This window comes from Zeus faber (assembly GCF_960531495.2).
Source record: "Zeus faber genome assembly, chromosome: 8".
In the NCBI taxonomy this organism is placed as follows: domain Eukaryota; kingdom Metazoa; phylum Chordata; class Actinopteri; order Zeiformes; family Zeidae; genus Zeus; species Zeus faber.
In genome coordinates this window covers 31,336,073-31,355,612 of record NC_137195.1, presented here as the reverse complement: position 1 = coordinate 31,355,612, position 19,540 = coordinate 31,336,073, and the positions used below count along the sequence as shown (strand labels likewise).

General features: G+C 40.6%; 2 protein-coding genes across 5 annotated transcripts in view; one reads left to right on the top strand and one right to left on the bottom strand.

Moving 5' to 3' along the window:
- The window catches only part of ncalda (neurocalcin delta a), a 52,987-nt gene extending 44,766 nt beyond the window's left edge, over positions 1-8,221 (top strand). Inside the window, exons 3-5 of one of the 3 annotated variants that reach the window (XM_080005437.1) lie at positions 573-678; positions 3,124-3,242; positions 5,851-8,221. In XM_080005437.1, the coding sequence (XP_079861563.1) occupies positions 573-678; positions 3,124-3,221 (204 nt within the window). In that variant the 3' untranslated portion in view covers positions 3,222-3,242; positions 5,851-8,221. Of the gene's footprint in view, positions 1-572; positions 679-3,123; positions 3,248-5,850 lie in introns of all 3 variants that reach the window. The other 2 variants (XM_080005436.1, XM_080005438.1) reach the window with 2 other exon arrangements.
- A 476-nt stretch (positions 8,222-8,697) lies between these two features.
- The window catches only part of LOC307234249 (grainyhead-like protein 2 homolog), a 13,395-nt gene continuing 2,552 nt past the window's right edge, over positions 8,698-19,540 (bottom strand). Inside the window, exons 5-15 of one of the 2 annotated variants that reach the window (XM_080005873.1) lie at positions 19,176-19,434; positions 18,442-18,553; positions 17,751-17,845; positions 14,724-14,882; positions 14,529-14,586; positions 12,862-13,010; positions 10,658-10,695; positions 10,265-10,356; positions 10,073-10,158; positions 9,427-9,491; positions 8,698-9,306 (exon numbers count right to left, since the gene is read on the bottom strand). In XM_080005873.1, coding sequence (XP_079861999.1) covers positions 9,192-9,306; positions 9,427-9,491; positions 10,073-10,158; positions 10,265-10,356; positions 10,658-10,695; positions 12,862-13,010; positions 14,529-14,586; positions 14,724-14,882; positions 17,751-17,845; positions 18,442-18,553; positions 19,176-19,434 — 1,228 coding nt within the window. In that variant the 3' untranslated portion in view covers positions 8,698-9,191. The remainder of the gene's footprint in view (positions 9,307-9,426; positions 9,492-10,072; positions 10,159-10,264; positions 10,357-10,657; positions 10,696-12,861; positions 13,011-14,528; positions 14,587-14,723; positions 14,883-17,750; positions 17,846-18,441; positions 18,554-19,175; positions 19,435-19,540) is intronic. The other variant, XM_080005874.1, reaches the window with a different exon arrangement.

Below are 19,540 nucleotides of genomic sequence, written 5' to 3'. Positions count from 1 at the left end.
ATCCATGCTGCTTCTACTATAGTGTTGGGTCGTTCAGGAACGATGCGATTATTTTGAACAGCTCAAAATACTTTTAAGTTTAACAGTTTAAGTCGTTGTTTGTTTAAGTTGCTGTCTCCTCTACTGTTTTGTTCACAATCACAATGGAACCAGGACATGCCCCTTTCCGGCGTGTTCGTGATGTTGAACGTGACGCACCAGAAATAGACGCCATTTCTCCTGGCAATGGGAAAGGTGTCAATCGGCTATTTTTAGTGGGTTGGCCTGGGTTTCAACACACTAAATTTGGTGTGGAAACGGTATTAGTGGTGTGTGTGTGTGTGTGTGTGTGTGTGTGTGTGTGTGTGTGTGTGTGTGTACTTGTGATTGGATACCACATTGCAATATCCAATATATTTCACTGATTGAGACATTCATCAATTTGGGAGATGAACTAATGGGTTAATCAATCCATTGGTAGTTTCTTTTAAGGGTCTACAGAGATCTGGGTCAACATCCCTTTAATAATTAACCAAAGTGTCCACTGAGATGTCTCTCGTCTAACCGCGTGTAATGATTTGTGTGCCTTGCAGGCAATTTATAAGATGGTGTCGTCGGTGATGAAGATGCCGGAAGACGAGTCCACACCTGAAAAGAGGACAGAGAAGATCTTCAGGCAAATGGACACCAACAGAGACGGTAGGATGAGGGCTACATGACAAAGCCAGTTTTCTGACTTACTGGTTCAGAAGTTCCATTCGTTCAGATCGCACTTGATGCAAATGTAAAAAAAAAATGCAATGCATATGAGTAATGCACCCACACTACTTCGTAACAGCACAATAGTTGAAATAGTGAAGAAATGTTCATTTTAAATGATACCAACATGTTACCTGCTACTTTTACGCAAACCTTTTTTACCAATTGACCAAAATTATTAAAACATTTTCAAGGCACTGGAAAACCCCCTGACAATTTCAGGAAAATTGTCCTGGAAAACACCCGATAATAATTGAATCCAAAGGTTTATTCATGTTTTTTCAAATAAATTATATTTATTGGGATTTTTCTTTTTAATAATCAGAAATAATCAACAAACATACAGTAAAATAATAATAAATAAATATCCACAATACCACTCAAGTTGTTTGCAAACCTATAAACAAAACCTACATTAATGTAAAAGGAGAAAAAATACAAAAGTAATACAAAAAAAAAAATGAAGCAAAAGTCAAAGTACAGTTGATTTTGACTCTAGACTCTCATATTAGTTTCAAGTAAAAATATCGGAACGTTGCACATTTTTTCATACGTTTTCAGTTTCAAGCAGGGAAAAGGAAAATGAGACACTTTATGATGTATTTACTTTACTACTGAAACATTCATTGTGTTAACTTTAAGGGAAAATATTACTTTTGGTTTAAGTTAGCATAACTGATCAGAAATTTACTAAGAGAAAGAATTGGAACCAACCCCAACCAGACCTTGCCACGTGGAGCCAATTCAACAGTTAAGCAATTATTTCCTCTACCTGTCTACTTATGTACGTTGTGCATCGCCCCTCTGAAGGTTGGATGAGATTGGTTTGTTCATTGGTGGAATATAATCTGCTAATACAGTGGTCTTTATGAAACACCTGGTGTCAGCGTTATCCACAGGCAGTCGGAGGGGATGCTGTGAATGACTGCAGCACACATGCGTACCACAGCTTGAAGGAACAAATAAACTAAGCTTTGCGAGCATATGTAGGTTTGCAGTTGCAATCAGATTAGGGAGCCATATCAATACCACCACTTTTTGGTGAGAAGTGGAATTTCAATCAACCCAATTTAATCTTCAAGAGCAGTGGTTCTTCACATTGACAGCATTGAGTAAATATTACAATATTGTACAGTAATTGGGAGATAAAGAAAACTTTGTTTTTCGTTGGAGATCTAGTTAACTGCTCCGTTTATTTTTACAGATACTAACGGCCACTCTGTCACGAGGAAACACCACGTCAGCCTAGGACGCATGGGAAATGTAGTTAACAAGAACAAAAACAAAAAAATTAACAAAAAAATAAGAAAACAAACAATATGCGGTGAACTTTAACAAAGCCATTAACAGTAAGGACACATAGTCATGTTAATAGTCCTGTGAGCGAGGAGCAACATCTAATTTGTTTCCCGCCTAAAACAATACAACAATAACAAAATATATAAATAAATGGCACTGGCTTACTCACTCAGTGGTCGTCATATCTCCTGCTTTTCCCCCTTTGTTATAGGGCGCCCAAAGCTAAGAAACCGCTCCATCTTGTTATATCCCAATCTGATCTTTTTTTTTTTTTAATGAAACGGTAACATTTTAAAACAAGTAGCCAATCATTTGTTTCATTATATATATATATATATATTTTTTTTTTTATTGAAAAATTAGGATTTAAATAAATATTTTGCATCTACCGTTTCACCGCCTTTCCTGCGACCCCCTGGTGAGCCCCTTGTGACCTCCAGGTGAAGAACCCTTGATCTAGAGCTGCATTATTTTCAAGGAAACGATGATCGGTGTAAAAAAACTGAGATTTTGCCTTTCCCGTCCAAGAAATTGTTTTAAGTCTACCTACGGTGGCTGAAAGGTAACAAAAAGTGCTTGGTCACCTTTGAATGAATCAACTGTGTGTGCAAAGAGTTGCGAGCGCGAAAGCGGGGTGTAATAAACATTAACTTTGTTAGCGCTACAAATCTTTTTAGTTGTTGTATTAGATGTCAGACTCTCATCTTCTAACATCACCAACCAACCATTTTAAAGAACCATTAATTAAAGAAAATGTGGGTATTGAAACAGTATTCTGTTGTACCTCTATACAAAGTTTTGGAATAGCCAGTTAGCTCTGACGAAACCATCAAAGTGAAAATAGTTAGCTGAAAAACATGTGTAGCAGTAGACTGGGGAGAGTCTTTTGCAAGCAGTGGATAGTTCTACATTTGAGACTGAAGATGTAGAAAAATCCAGTTGGAGTAAATATCGACCAATGCCTATAATGTGTGTGTGTGTGTGTGTGTGTGTGTGTGTGTGTGTGTGTGTGTGTGTGTGTGTGTGTGTGTGTGTGTGTGTGTGTGTGTGTGTGTGTGTGTGTGTGTGTGTGTGTGTGTTCTCCAGGTAAGCTGTCTCTGGAGGAATTTATTAAGGGGGCCAAGAGTGACCCCTCCATTGTCCGTCTGCTACAGTGTGACCCTAGCAGCGCTGGACAGTTCTAGGCCAGGGCTGTCAACATTTACGTAAGGTCCGTCTATCTTAATATGTAATAATGTTTTTCCAGAATCACGTTTATGACGTAGATGATGCCAGTGAAATTTAATTATTAGATTACATTTCAATTTAATTCAGCATCGTTGGAAATAGTAAATGACAATGAGATTAATTATATGTATAATATACTGTATATATGAATATAAATAATAGACAATTAGACAATAGCGATGTACACTACTCACAAAAAGTTAGGGATATTTGGCTTTCGGGTGAAATTTATGGAAAATGTAAAATGTTCAAGCTACAGTGATATATCATGAAAGTAGGGCATTTAAGTAGAAGCATGCAATGGTGATTTCCTCATCTCAAAAAACTTATTGAAACAAAAGCCAACAACAGCGGTGGGTTTACCACAACAAAAAATGTCAATGTCTCAATAACTTGTCATGTGCCCTTGAGCATCAATTACAGCTTGACAACGACGTCTCATGCTGTTCACAAGTCGACTTATTGTCTGCTGAGGCATGGCAACCTCGATGAGCGGGAGCATTGTCGTCCATGAAGATAAAATTAGGCCTGTGTTGTTCATGCAGGGGCACAATGACTGGATTAATGATGTTATTCAGGTAGTATGGGCTTGTCACTGTACCATTCACAAAGTGTAGGGCAGTTCTGTATTGACTAGACACACCTGCCCACACTGTAACACCACCACCACCAAAGGCTTGTCTGGTGACAACAGTGGCTGATGCATAGCGCCCTCCTTGACGTCTCCAACATCGGTGGCGGCCATCATTTCTGCTCAACGTGAATCAATTTTCATCAGAGTACAGCACTGAGGCCCACTGGTCCCTCATCCAGCGTAAATGCTCCCTGGCCCATGCAAGACGATGATGCCTGTGCCTGGTGGTGTGGTCAGGTAGCCTTGTAGGTCGTCTAGCACACAGACCACGGTGATGTAAACGGTTTTGAATGGTCTGACGTGACACTTGGGTGCCTCTCACCTCCCTTAAATGTGCCTGGAGTTGAGTGGCATTCATCATCCGGTTCCGCAGGGCACTGTTCACAATGAAGCGGTCATCAGTGTGGGATGTGGCCAAAGGACGTCCACTTCTATGCCTTTCTGTGACTCTTCCAGTCTCTCTGTATCTCTGTTGCAACCTGCTGATGACACTCTGTGACACTCTAAGCTCAGTGGCCACTTCCCTCTGAGAACATCCTGTTTGAAGCCTCACAATGGCGAGGTACTGTTGATCAGTTGTTAGGTGTCGTCTTGGTCTCATGATGTCAAAATGTGAACAGCATGATGAAGAGGACTGTTTAAATACCAATTGTAATTGAACCAGGAAATGTTTTGGTCGATTCATGGATCAAACACCTGTTATGAATTTTGCCGTTCAGCTCCTTGTGAGAGAACAGCAAGTTGTGCAAAAAGTACTGAAACATTGAACAGTTGGACATGTGCATTCAAAAGTTTAGAGAAGGTCAAATTAAGTTCACCTGTAAAGGTTATAGTGCATTTCAGGTTCATCCTGAAATTTCACCCGAAAGCCGAATATCCCTAACTTTTTGTGAGTAGTGTATAATGATTGTATTTAGTTTGCATGAAGTCATTGAACAACAAAAAATAAAATAGGCTTAAAAAAGTACTTGAAAGTTCTTGAATTTCTTGCCCAGAAGGAACCTTGTTTAAATTACATTCATCCATATCATGCCACCAAAAAAAAGTCAGATTTTTCCTCACTTTTTCCTCACATGAACCGCAAGATGAGATAGTGCAAAATGTTTCGCAGTTGTTTTTTTATATGATATAATAAATAAATTAAGAAATAAAACAATAATTCCTGTTACGCAAATAGAAAGGTCCAGTTAATTTCGGAGTTCAGAAAATATAATATTTGAAGAATGCATTTGTATAAAAGTATCAAAATGGATAAAAACAAAATTTGATAAAAATATATGTACACATATTAACAATAAGTTAAGAAGAATGAGAGAAGTCATCCACTGACATTCATGCCAGTTAACTTCCAGTCTACTCTCCAAGTCAGTCGAGGACATTACATGGGGAATTACATGCACAAATGTGGCTTGTAGTGTGAATTCAGACGGCGGGAAATGAAGTCACGCGCTGCAGTCAGCTGACTATCCATGACGCTGTGTATCCACCGCAAGCTCATTCACCCAAAAAGCTCAATGTTCAAAGCTCGACCATTGGCGCAACCTCAAATTGAAGTGCCTGAGCACCCCCGTTTCTAAATTCAACCAGATACAAGGGCAAGATAGCTGGAAGGAATCAGAATGAAATTGTTCTCAGGATAAGTGCAATATGTCAAAACAACAACTTCGAACTAATTGAGTCAACAAGAACAGGAATAGATAGTCAGAGTTAAGATAGGATTGGTATTGAGGTGTTCCTGAAAATAGCAGGGTCTTTGAATCCTGCCTATCTGCTTCATCCAAGATAGTGTTCTCAGCAAAGCATTAAGGTTGTAAACACATTGAGAATTGCATTTTCAGGTTCAGAAAATAAAAGGACATGCACTTTCTGGAATGTAGAATTATTCACAACTAGTCTATTGTCTTTATTATTCTCATTTATGTAGGATTTGTCGTATCCCTTCTTCTTTGCAGTGCTTTCAAGGGGTTTACTCCAAAAAACAGCCCCTTCCCTCCGCTCGTACCGGAGGATACAAATGATGAAGTGAGTGAATGAGAAAGCGGTGAAGACGACGATGATAAAGAGACCATGCGGAAACACAAAAAGGATGAAAGAAGTCAAGTCCACGAGCCAGAACGTACACCCCCCCCCCCCCCAGCTCGTAGTTTGTTTCCAGACACTATCTAGACCTCACTAAAGCAAACCCCCCCCCACATCATTATCTCCATCACAACCGCCTCAATGTTGTGTGTGTGTGTGTGTGTGTGTGTGTGTGTGTGTGTGTGTGTGTGTGTGTGTGTGTGTGTGTGTGTGTGTGTGTGTGTGTGTGTGTGTGTGTGTGTGTGTGTGTGTGTGTGTGTGTGTGTGTGTGTGTGTACCTTGTGGTCCTTGCTTGGCTCTATTTTGTCGCTGCCCCCCCCCCCCCATGGAGAGAGGGGGGGAAGGGGAGGGGGGGGCTAGTGGTGATTGTGTTGAAGGAAATAGATGCGGCATCGTCCCGATATTTTGGAGACTTCTGACATTTGTCCTCGACTCGAAAAGGAAAAAACACTTTGTTTTATTGTAATTTTGTTTTCTACTGTGAGAATGAAGATGTTCGCTTGTGTTTACTTTGTATTTCTTTTGGGAGGGGGGGACAGGTTCTATTGTGCTGGGATTTCTATAGGCAAGGAGCAAACATGTGCTACTATTCACATATATGCCACCAGGAAAAAATACTTTTAGCAAAGTATCACGTCTCATTATTTTTTGTTTTTTTTGCACGTCGCTGAGAAGTCGACATTGAACAAAACACATTTTTAATTCACAGCATGTTGTTATGCTACGTCCGATAAGATAATTGTTCCAGTCGGAGCTTGTTGCTTACACTTAATGACATTATTTGTACAGCAAAAAAAAAAAGTCCAGGGTTCTCAGAACAAATGTAGAATAAAGTAGGGTTTTCTTTTTATGACGCGTTCTTTGGTATAACCAGCATGCCAATTATTTTTGTCATTTTCTGAATGAATAATCAAAAACACACTCCTTCACATTCAATTTTAGATCTTGAATGGCTGCATGTTGAATCTGTTTTTTTTCGGTCGGGGGTTTGTGGAGTAAACATGCATGCGACTGTGGCATGAGGCTATATGTGAATTGCTAGTTATCAGTGGCTAATACCTCGTACCAGGCAACGGTGATGTCTTTCATCAAGGACGGCATAATAAGTCACGCCCAGTTCAACAATTTGTACATATTCATGACACCTGGTAAAGCACACATGGATGGATATAATCGTTTGTGGTCAACCTTTATCATACCTCTTTGCACTCTGGGGAATTAAGCCGCGACCAAACATTCTCTATAAAGCACAAATGACACCGAATATCCCTTCCTGTGACCCGTGGCATCCTCTTCTCCTACACTGTGTGCATTTAAGAAGAAGAATCTTTAATTATCACACACATGCACATGCTCTTGGATGGTGGCCGGTGAAATGAGGCCTCTGCATTTAACTCATCCTGGCTTGTCCTTCCTCAGGGGGCACAGCCAGGAGCAGTGGGCAGCATTCGTCGACGCGCCCGGGGACCTGGTAACGAGTGTCCATCGCTGGTCAGACGATGATGTGTGCATGTTTTTGGCTCCTATTTGGAGTTTGCATGTACACACATGCACACATTTACGATGCGCTCCATGTAAACTGCTAACTCCAGAGCACTGACTGCAAGGGGGACATGTCAAGGACACATTTGAGCCACCGGACAGGCGGTATGTAGTAAAGTGCCCTATCCAAGTCATTTTCTTGGGTGTCCATCCATTATCCACTTTCTATAGAGAGGGAATTGTTATACAGTATTCTTTTAAAATTGAAAATAATAAGTTGTGTTCTCTATTGTTTTCCACCTCCCCACCGTGTCCTACGGCGTGATCTAGTTTCAAGACATTGAACGTTATCGTTGGGTAACTGCTGTTTTGTTACGGTATATAAAACAAAAGAAAATATTAGTTGAAATCTAATGGTAAGGATCCCATCTACCGCAATGATATTGTTGAATTGCAATGCTTTTCGTCGTTCTTTTCTTTTCTCTGCATCAGGTGTGACGTTACTGTTTAAACGCGATAGTTTTTGTGGTCGAGTGCCAAAATGAAAACAATTCAGTATTGTATAAATTTATACTGTAAAATTGTTACCTGTCGAACAAAATGTAATTGTTTGCATTTTGCAGGTTTTGTACGGTATTCTGTATGTATTGTGTTCTGGTTGATTATAGTGTCGGAACACTGATGTTTTTACTTTTTTTTTATTTTTTTTTTTGGCGGGAGTGGGATGGGATTAATTATATCTGCAATTTCTGTGCGCCAGCACCGTTGCGTCTTTTGTCGTTTCTAACATAATATCACACTCCACATCAGTCTTTGCAAAAATACATAAATACTAGGGGCACACATGCTCTCTAGTGGTACAAGCAGCATGTGGAGGTATCGGGCTTTATGTCCACAAAAAACCCTGGCATATTAAAATATTCAAAATGCCATTAAAATACTGTCATTTTAATTAAAAGAACTATTTATATACAAAAAATATACATTACTTGAAATAATTTATTCTTACCCAAATCCTAAAAATCGAACTGACTCACATGTAGCCTCCAAATTAACACAACTTTTTGGGGGGGTTTATTGGTGGTACAGAGACGTAATGTTTTCACTTAAAAACTACAAAAACTATTACAGCAGAGTATTATGAACCAAAATATGCCCCTCCGTGACGCACGGGCACAAGAGCAGGGAGACGGACGCGAAATCAAATGAACCACAAAAGGTAACAAAACAACTGCATATAAAACTACATATTTTATTAACTCACTTAAAAAGGGAATGAAATCGCACATTTCTGGAAGGAACTGAAGCCGTCCGCAATAAACACCAAACGCAGCCAGAACTTTCCACTCTCCATAGAGTAGAGTTCAGTTGACGGAGTTAGATATCCTCATGGGAATGTAATAAATACTAAAAGACAATGATCTCTTCAATGGGATGACAGCAAACAAACAGAAGGTCTGTGACCTTGTTTACAATTTGTTCTACAACATCTAGAGCAAAAAAAAAAGTGGAGTTCTCGCAGAAAACCAAAAATGCTCAAAAGATGTGTTTGGATTATAATAATAATAATAATAATCAACTGGAGCGAGATGGGGAAAGAACTTGGACAGAATGGAGGACCATGCCATTTCCTTCCAAAAAGACAGTTTTGGAGGGGAGCGGGGTCTAATCTACCAAGACATGAGATGCCAAATATTTTGTGCACCCTTCCAGTCCAGGCCCGTCGCTCACGTTAGATCTCGGACAGCGTGACCTGAAGAGAGTCCAACAAGCTCTCGATGGCCAGAATGAAGGTATCTTCGTTGGAGTAGTGCTCAATGATGTTGTCGTCCATGTTCACCAAAATCCTTGAGAAAAACACAGAGCCAAGTGTTAGGGACCTCCCCTGATTCTCTTCCACTTCACATCTGACTAATGTTAATGTGATATGTGAGTTTAGCTATAGAGTTTTCGGAATTTTCTGTTACCCTTTTTTGCTCTTTTTGTAAACTTTCACCATCTTGTCCACAGGCAGCGCGTATTTCTCTGAGATCTGTTTAAAATCACAGGGATGGTTGGGATTAGGGTTATTAATAATAATTATAAAAACAACGACCTTTATTTGCATAACACCTTTCATACACAACATGCAGGCTCCTATTTGGAGTTTGCATGTACACACATGCAAATGCAAAAGCACATGAAAGTGCTTTACATTAAAATGAGGCCATTAGATAGTAACGATAAAAGCAAAGCAAACAAAATGCATTTACAAAGTACAGTCAAAAAATAATTAAAATAATGAAAAGCAGTAAAAACAGGGTAATAACCTCATAAAAGTATATATACTAAATTGCATTTAACAAAAAGGGTAAATATTATACATATATTTATATTTGGGTTTCATCAATTGAGACCATTAAGGGTTGTCACGATCATTAAGATTAGATTAGATTCACAATTTAATGGTTTCTTTTTTTCCTATCACAGTATTCTCTCATATACTGTATATACATAATATACGGTATGTCAGTCTATTCTAGAATAGCCATCTATTGACATTGAACATGGAAAACAGTTAATCCGCATTTTGCACTTCAGGCCACCATAACAGGTATTTCAGAGAATACTCACAGCCTCCAGCAAGGCCTTGAGTGTTGGGGATCGGAGCATCAGGGCATCAAAAACCTCATCACACTCTTTCCTAACATACAGCAAAACTGGATGAAGACATAAAGAAGAAGAAAGAAAATAAATAATTAGCTCATTAACATTTATTCACTGCGAGCTGATATAATGAGCTGCTTCCGAATTCCAAAAGCAAACCTTTTCTTTCGACCTCCATCCTGGAAGTCTTGGCAGCTGGCAAGCAGATGTCCTCTTCAGCAGGACATGGAGTTCTCTTCAAGGAAATGCTCCTGGAAACACACCCCAAGTGGAATGCTACTCAGCATAGTGTGAACGTGGGGAATTCTCCACAATCAAGTGCAGAAAAATGATAGTGGGTGTTTTGTGCATGGAGTGCTTTATATTCTTGTATTAAAAATTATATTTTCATTCCAGGCCATTCCACGACATGGCACAAATTCAAATAGGATCCGCTCGCATAGAAAATTTTATTAAGTGAAACATTTGAAAAGACTTGACGGGAATACCACATCTCACTGTGAACTGGCCATGCTCTCACATTAATTTAAATAAAGAACTTGACAAACTCACCCATCTCTCCTGATCTCCTCTGTGTTATATGAGAAAACCTACCAAAAAAATGATAGACATACAATGAAAGATTACATTTATTCATTGATCAGATGCTTTTCTCCAAAGCGACCTACATCAGAGGATAGAAACAAAGCATACTGTACACCGACCATATATGTAAGTGACAAATAATCTCTTGAACTTGAACCTTGAATTTAAATGCCTGAGCACCCATTTCTAAATTCAACCAGATACAAGTGCAAGATGCTATAAGGAATCAGAATAAAAGTGTGTTGTGTTATTAGTATTCTTTTATTTTTTTTCTCCTTGGTATGCTCGTGCAATATGATAAGTACTCATATTGATTTGATTGTAACCAGGAACATGAAAGAAACTGTAGCTCAAAAATAGTTCCTATTGTAGATGCAACGGAAGAACTGAAGTTCGCAGAGGCTGTAAGGGAACTGCACTCTTGTCATCGAAACTGTTCAGTACATCAAATGGGTGACGCCTTCAATAATTAAAACACTCAACAAAGTGGCCCCACTCAAGCTCAAAAAGAGGTGTGGTAAGTGATAAACGATCACAATGGATAAATAAATAGCTCTGTCCGGAAGCTCAGGGGATCATTTAGAGCAGCTGAAAGGAAATGGTAGAAAATCTGGACTTGAGGTCTATCTTAGCATTTATAAAAAATATGTATATAACAATACTGTACGGACTGCAAGAAAATACCATTTTTCAAAGATTATTACAGAGTGGGAGAGTACTTTATAATACTGTTTTCCACCGTTGACCAACTGTTTAATCCTGACCCTGTTCGCGACATTTTAAGCAAATCATCTGGCACAAAATATGAGGAATTGCCACATTCTTTAAAAGCAAATTTAGAACTATCAGAGACAGTATTACTTCCACTGCTGGAAACTGAGGATATTTAGTACTATTTCTGTTGCAGTGCTCTATAGGATTGTAATAGAGAGTAAATCTTCTACCTGCTCTCTTGATCCTGTCCCTACTATATTTTTTAAAACGCTTTTCAATAGTGTCTCAAGCTCTACTCTGAAAATCATTAATCCATCACTTGAGACGGGTTTTTCCTGATGCTTTTAAAACTGCTGTTGTGAAACCACTGTAGAAAGAAAGAAGGAACCACACTTGGATTGTGGGGTCCTAGGTGACTAAAGACCCATATCAAACCTTACTTTTTTGTAAGGTACCTGAGAAAGTAGTCTGTAATCAAATCTACTACTTTGTAAATTAAAACAACATTTGAGAAATTTCAGCCAGGTTTAAGAGCTAATCACAGCACAGAAACTGCTCTGACCAAAATAACCAATGAGAATTGAGACGCATGGATTTCAACATTTCAATTTTTGATATTTTGGACTTTGATCACAGCATTTGACACTCTCCAGAGATCGTCTGGAGAACTAACCAGTCTGAATGTGTCCTGAACTGGTTCAGAACTTACATTACAGGTAGAACATTTTTCAACTGTCTTGTTCATGTGTCAGCGAAATGTGATATAACTGTCTTCGGCCATTACTCACATTACATGCTTCCATGAGGTGATATTATCAGAGAACATAATTAAATAAATTAACATAGCAATGCCGATGATATACTACTGTACATTTCTGTGGAACCAAATCTTGCAGATGCCGATTACGCTCTCACTACCTGTCTACCTATTATAAATGATTGGACAGGAATTATTTTGGGTGGCCCCAAAGCCAAAAGGCAGGAACTCTCTGCTAGACTTAAGCTGAATCCCTGGGTCAAATCAGATGTAACGAGCCCAGATGTTATTCTAGATTCTGATTTAACTTTTGACTCTCATATTAAGAAAGTGACCAGAACAGCATAAAGATGCTGAAAAGCAAACTCTTGCATTCATTACAAGTCAATTTAATAACAGGTCCTCCTCACTTAGCGACCACCTTCTCAGTCTCGTTCCCGCAGTCTGTCAGTATTCGCTACACTAGCTATTTCAATCGCCACGCCCCCTTACTGTTAAATAACACGGGTCCTCGCTTACCAACCTATTCGCTTAACGACCTGGTCCTAGGAACAGAACTTGGTCGTTAAGTGAGGAGTACCTGTATTGCAATGCCCTTTTTGCTGGCCCCCAGGTGTATTTACTCAAACATCTAATACAAGAATGTGTGTGTGTGTGTGTGTGTGTGTGTGTGTGTGTGTGTGTCAGGCGATCACCTCACCTGGCCAGCTCTCTGCAGATTTCCAAAGTGGACATCGGGAATGAAGAGGACAGGCTGGGCGTCCAGGTCCTTTGTGGTCTTGAACACTGTACCCTCAGCGTTCTTCGCTGGCAAAGCGCCCCTCGGATTGCCATTTTTACCTGAGGGTACTTTCACAATGTGTTGCCATGCAAACGGTCAAAACAAAGACGGCTTCATGCTCATCCCCAAATGGATTTCAAAATGCTTTACTAAAATGCTTTCATTACAGGATGGGATCACTCTTTGTCAAGTCAGGCCTTATTAAGAACTTATCGCTCCACTGCTGCTTCTCAATGGGTTTACATGCAGCCCAATGAGGTAAATGTTTAAGCGTTGAAAAAAAAAAAAAAAAAAAGAAAACATCTCACACAAAATCATTTTTTTTACATTTTTTGAATAACAGTAATATCACATTCTGTTTACTACTTTTTGCAATTGCTGCAGTGCATCCAAAATGAAATATTGAAGGCTGCCAGTAGGAAGTGATGCAAATTCCTGTTTCTAGTGATTTGGGGCAAGGTCCAAATAAATTACAAAATGCACAGTTGGCCACTATTTTTTTTGAATATGTTTATTCTAAGCTTCCCATGTTTTTGAAGGCTTAACATTGAACTGTATTTAAAGGGCAACTTGCAGGTTGGCATACAATGAATTCATGTGAAGAGAAATAAGCAATTCGAAAAATTAAATTAAATTAAGTTAAAAATGTTTATTTTTAACTTAGAATTACAGCTGGACTAATTTTTGTAATGTGATTATCAACGGCCACCTAAAAATCTGAAATTGCCCATGAACTTGAACGTTGTGCTACATGGGGGAGACAGGACAGAGCTAGCGCTGGAGTGAATGGCAACTTGCCAAGTAGAAGAGATGCAGAGAGACGCTCAGTGTGTTTTTATTCTAGATTTATTTTCATTCGTTTCCTACTGGTATGGAAACAAAAAACGCAAAAAACTTGGGAGACTGTTACGCTCTGTGAGAGGAGATGCAGAGACGGGGGCCTTTAGAAAAATACAGGTTGTGTTTTTATTTTAGATTCATTTGTTTTCCTTCATTTCTTTACCACGGTCTCCGTTGGTATGTGACTTTATTTTGTAAGAACTGGATTTTTTAAAATACTCTTTACTTTGAAATAATAAATCCGTAACACAGTACTTCACCATCTTATATAGCTGTCAAACTATTTACACTGATAAGCCCAAGATTGTAAATTAATTAAAAAATTTACCTGATAGTTGCTCTTCAAGCACAGTGAGAAGCTGCAGCACAGTGGTAAGTTACTCAACAGCATTAAATAGTGTTAAATATTTTCTATTAAGTATTGAAGCGTGAAGTGTTCAGAAAGAGCAAAATCAGTGATAATAATTAGAATTATCATCTGCCTTCTTTTTTCCGCTAGAGACATCCAATATAATTGCATCTGTCACAAAAGAACACTCAAGCCGCTTTTCTTTAATATCCGACATGTTCAATAGTGTTCTGTGTAACAAAATTGTGAATATTCTCCGATACCTGAGCAATAATTTAGCCTGGTATTGATCCGATCTCTGATATCAAGACTGGTATTTGTGCATTCCCCTTATTTGCCGGCATTCATGACGTATACAGAAAATCCACGTCTACGCACGGTTGGACATCTGCTGTACCTTTTGTTTTCTTCCTAAACTGTTTCTTCTCCTCATCGCGGATCTTTCTCTCAGCCCCCTGCGAAACACAAAACCCGTGAAGGGACAATTGGCATGCATGAAGGAGGCCAAGCGGTAGGTAGTAAGATACAGTAGATGGAAACAGACGCCGTACACGCCCAGTCATCATCTACCTTCATGACCTGCATTACTCACCTTGTCACAGAAGACCTTGATGTGGGAGAAAGCACGGTGGATGGGCCTGCTAGTGCAGCTGTTGTAGCTGTAGGTGTCTATCTGGACCATCAGGGGCGTCCCCTTCACCCCCTTCTGGGAGGAGAAGTCCGTGCTCAGGCAATTTACCGAGATAAAGACCTAAGAGGGGGGGTTTCAGATCAAGAGACAACAGAGGTTTTTAGATGGCAAAGGAAGGTCCGTCACTGTGGGGTGTTTGGATCGTGCGAGAATATGACCAAGACAGCGTTGGGCGACTGGGCATGGGCATGAATAGGTTAATTTGACAATCAAAACATGTGAAAGTGATGTGGAGAATCACTCTCAGCATCTTACTAGATGCATCCAGCTTGTAAAACAAACTCATGGCATGGAAAGATTACGTCGGCCATTTTTCCTCGCCGTACTTCAAGCCTTCTCAAACGGCACCTGCAAGCAGAGGGGCTCAGAGGTCTTGAGTTATTCAGCAAAGATTATTGTCATTCAACACCATCATCAAGTTTGCTGACGACACCGTCGTGGTGGGCCTGATCAACGACAACAATGAGAAGGTCTACCCTGAGGAGGTGGCTGACCTGTCACTCTGGTGCCAGGACAACAGCCTCCTCCTGAACGTCAACAAAGCTAAGGAGCTGATTGTGGACTCTAGTAGGGGATTACAACCCAGGATGCACATGCCGTTGGTGATTAATGGGGCTTCTGTTGACAGGGTGAGCAGCTTCAAGTACCTGGGAGTCCACATCACGGAGGACTTAACATGGACTTTACACACAGACACTCTGGTGAGAAAGGCGAGGCAGTGTCTTTACCACCTCAGGCAACTGAAGAAATTCAGGTTCTTGGTGGGGATCCTCAAGTCCTTCTACTGTGGAGCAGTGGAGAGAATCCTGACAGGCAACACCACTGCCTGGTTTGGGAACTGTACTGCTCAGGACAGGCGGGCCCTGCAGAGGGTGGTGCGTTCAGCTGAACGTACCACTGGAACTACCCTCCCCTCCCTGCAGGACTTATACACCAGGAGGTGTAGTAGCAGAGCCCGCAGGATTATGAAGAATCCTCATCACCCCAACAACGGACTGTTCCAGCTGCTGTGGTCAGGCAAACGCCTCCGTAGTCACACAGCGAGGACAGAGAGACTGAAACGGAGTTTCTTCCCGCAAGCCATAAGGACTGTGAATGCTGTCCTCACCAGGGGTCCTCACTGAGACCAACACATAGGCCCCACTACCTTACTGTACTGTATGTAGCATAGTGTACTGCATACTGTATCACTGTTCTGTGTTACTGCATACTGCACTGTACCGCTGTTCTGTTCAGTGTTAACTGTATTGCTGTGTCGTACTGTTGTATACTGTACATCCCACACATACCCCTTCCCTTTACTTCTATTTTGTACCCCTACTCTGTATTACCTTTTTGAGGCTTATTTAACTTTATTTTATTTTATTTTATTTTATTCTATTCACTAACTGCATTACGTTTTAGGGATCAGTTCGTTTCAGTTAGTTCGCTAGGTAGTAATTAGGTTAGCTATTATGATAGGTTTAGAACTTATTGTGCATAATCTCCAGGTGCGTTGCAAAGAAATTCCGCTGCATATATGTATGTATATGTATGTGACAAGTAAACCTCTTGAATCTCAAGACAGCAGCAACAAAAGATTGGTCAACAGTTGAGTTGTAAAGCCAGTCCATGCATTGTCGTGGTGAACTCAACAGGCTGTCATCCAGAATAACAACTAGTCGGGAAAGGTTTTATTTCCAATTAATTGATAAATGTGGGGGGAAATTATTATTTTTTTTTTCCTACAGCATAATTTCAGGCCCCTTGGTGTCAGTATTTCAAAATGTAATAATCTGCTGGGTTCTGTTTGAATAGTATCCCTTGCGTTTTTTATTCAATGTAAATCGATCTCAACCCTACTGATTTCCAGTTAAGCAGGTCGAACAGGCGCCTGCAGAGACAGACAAATAACGGTAGAGATTCTTCCAATGCGGCTCAAGTTATTTTCCCACTAAACGGCATGAAAATTCATCGTGTCTGAGCCTGCAAACAGCAATGGCTCACGCTCCCAAAACAGGCCCAGGGCACAAATAGGCCTCCCACCACCAGCAACCCTGTATGTGGCCCTGGCAGTCTATAGGTGTGTACCGACAGCACCACTGCCATGAAAAACAACAAAAAAAAAAGTTCAGATGGTTCCAATTAAGGGCTTTCTTGTACAAAACAAGCCATCCACTCTACACAGCAGAAACAAACACACAAACAAAAACAGACTTCAACAACGACGACTATAATGATCGTTGCCTGGCAAATGTGTAGATCCACTTTAAAAATATAGAATAAAAATGTATCCCAGACAATCATAGCCTGATTTGGAGTGTGTGTGTGTGTGTGTGTGTGTGTGTGTGTGTGTGTCACTGTCTGACGCACATCACTGCCGTGCTGACCCACACATAGAAAATAAATGCACCCGATCGTGAGAACGCTGGAAAAAAAAAAAAAGAAGAATTAAAGGAAATGCAGTTTCTTTTAACCGTGTTCCTTTCAAAGAATAGACCTTTTCAGGATCTTCTTTGTTCGGTGTGAGTATATTATACTATGTCTCATCCACGAGCCAGGGTGCTGGCAAGGGACCATCTACTCAACAGACAATGATCAATGGGAGTGTTCTTCCGCCCCAAGTCCGGGTCACGCCCCCAAAAATCGCTAAATCAAATTGTGGAATTTCTTCCTTTGTTTTATTATCTTTTTTTTTTTTTAATTAGACCTCAAAGATTTACCAATCACATGTCTTGTGTCACAGAAATTATTGCTTTGTCCGACTAGATTGGAACTACTTGACAAACCCAACAAACCCGAAGCTCCTGGCTTCTTTGTTGACAATATTGAAATGAGAAAAGTGATCGCCCTGCTGTTTAGAGTTTACGGTGCTGTTGTTTTGTTTGACTTTTTTTAAGTTTGTTTCATTTTATTTTTGTGTTGTTGTTTTGTTCGTTCGTTTTTTACCTTGGCTTCTTCCATGGCGTTCCAAGTGAAGGAGACGGCGTTGTAGGCGATTTCCTCCACGTTCCCAATCGTGTTAAAACTCTCTTTGTAGTCAGCTGAATGGTGGAGGAATGGAGTCACAGTGAGGGTTTCGTACATTTCATCCAATATAAAATGAGGTAATTCTGTCTTAAACTAATTTCAATTGTTGTTGAAGTGTGAAGTTTTGAAGTGAAGTGTTTAACATCGATTGATCGCATTATTAAAAATCATGTCTTCCTATACTACCAATATTTTGAGGACGTAGCCTTTCTTCACCTCAGAATTGGCAAAGGGAGAGTGCTTCATGTTCGACAATCCTGCATCGCAAATCGTTCTCAAGCAAGTCAGGGCCTGCCTCTCTGTGCCTCACTTTCTTGGCACATGGCCCCGGTCCAGCCCCGCCTTTTTTCTCTACTCAATGTCTTTTTAAACCCATTATCCACTGGTTGACTCCATCCCCTCACCAGGACTGCAGTGGAAAAACAGGGCGTTATTCAAATGTGGCTCAACCGCGCCGGGTTTCCCTATGTCCTTCTGAACTTCCTTGTTTTGTTATAGCACATATATTGTTATAGAGCGTATATTCATCATGCCCCCCTCACCATCAAATGACCAAGACCAGCAATGCTTGTGACTGGAATCGACAGACAAACTACAGGCATGTTCTTACCGATGTCTAGGACCCTCTGCTTGGCAGTGTGCTGGCGAGAATGCCAGTATTTCCAATTATTCAGCTGCTCATCTCTGCACTTGTCCTCACTGAACACCACCATGATGACACTCTGGAACAGAAACATTGTCATATTGATCAGATTTGTGGGAAGGGGGGGGGGGTAGTAATAATACTATATTTCCAAAAAAAAGGTCAACGGTCAAAAAGTCAGTGTTGTCAAGAGCAAAATCAGTTTAAACTAGGGACGCACCCAATATAATTTTTACTCCTGATACAGATTGTGATTAAAGCCATGGTTTCAGTGGTGTTCAGCACTTGACTCGCAGTAAAAAAAAGGTTCTAGATTCTGGACTCAAATGCAACAGGGGCCTTTCTGTGTGGAGTTGTGAGTGAACGATCCAGGAAGCCCAATTCTGCAGTTTTCCCCCATTGGACTTACAGTATATACTGTACAGTGAGAAGCTGCAGCAGAGCGGTATGTTTCTCAATAGATAGCACATTTGATACTGCTCTTGGTATCTTGATTTCATATCAAGTGATATTCATTGATAGTTGGCTTGTGAATTCCTTTGAGACTGTGCTGTAAATTATGTAAATAAACGCCACTTGACTATCGATACTCTACTGCGGCCTAGGACAAGGCCGATACAAGTCAGGATTAGCGTCTGTGCGTCCCCAGGTTTAAAAGGTCTCCCAACTCCTCTAAGACAGCCACCCGCGTACGCCCTCACCTGCACAACACTCTCCCTCTGCAGCTCAGAGCCTCCCATCGCGCATTGCCCACTACTGCTTGGACTTCCACCTGGCCCTTGTGACGGCAGCAGCCCACTCACCCGCAGTTTACGTCTGGGCTGGCGCAGGGACATTCTGACCCCGGCCTCGCATAGCGCCACGGCATAGAACTGGCCTCGGTTCAGGTACACCATGGGTCCGTCTGCCGGCCGCTGGCGGAGAGACATGCTGGCCTCCAGAGAGTACTGGAAGGAGTCACTGAGGGACAATCGAAATCTAAGTGTGACAAACACGCCTCCGTAGCAACAAAATGAGAAGACATATAATGAAATAAAGAAAACTCAGGACTGCCTTAATCTTTATA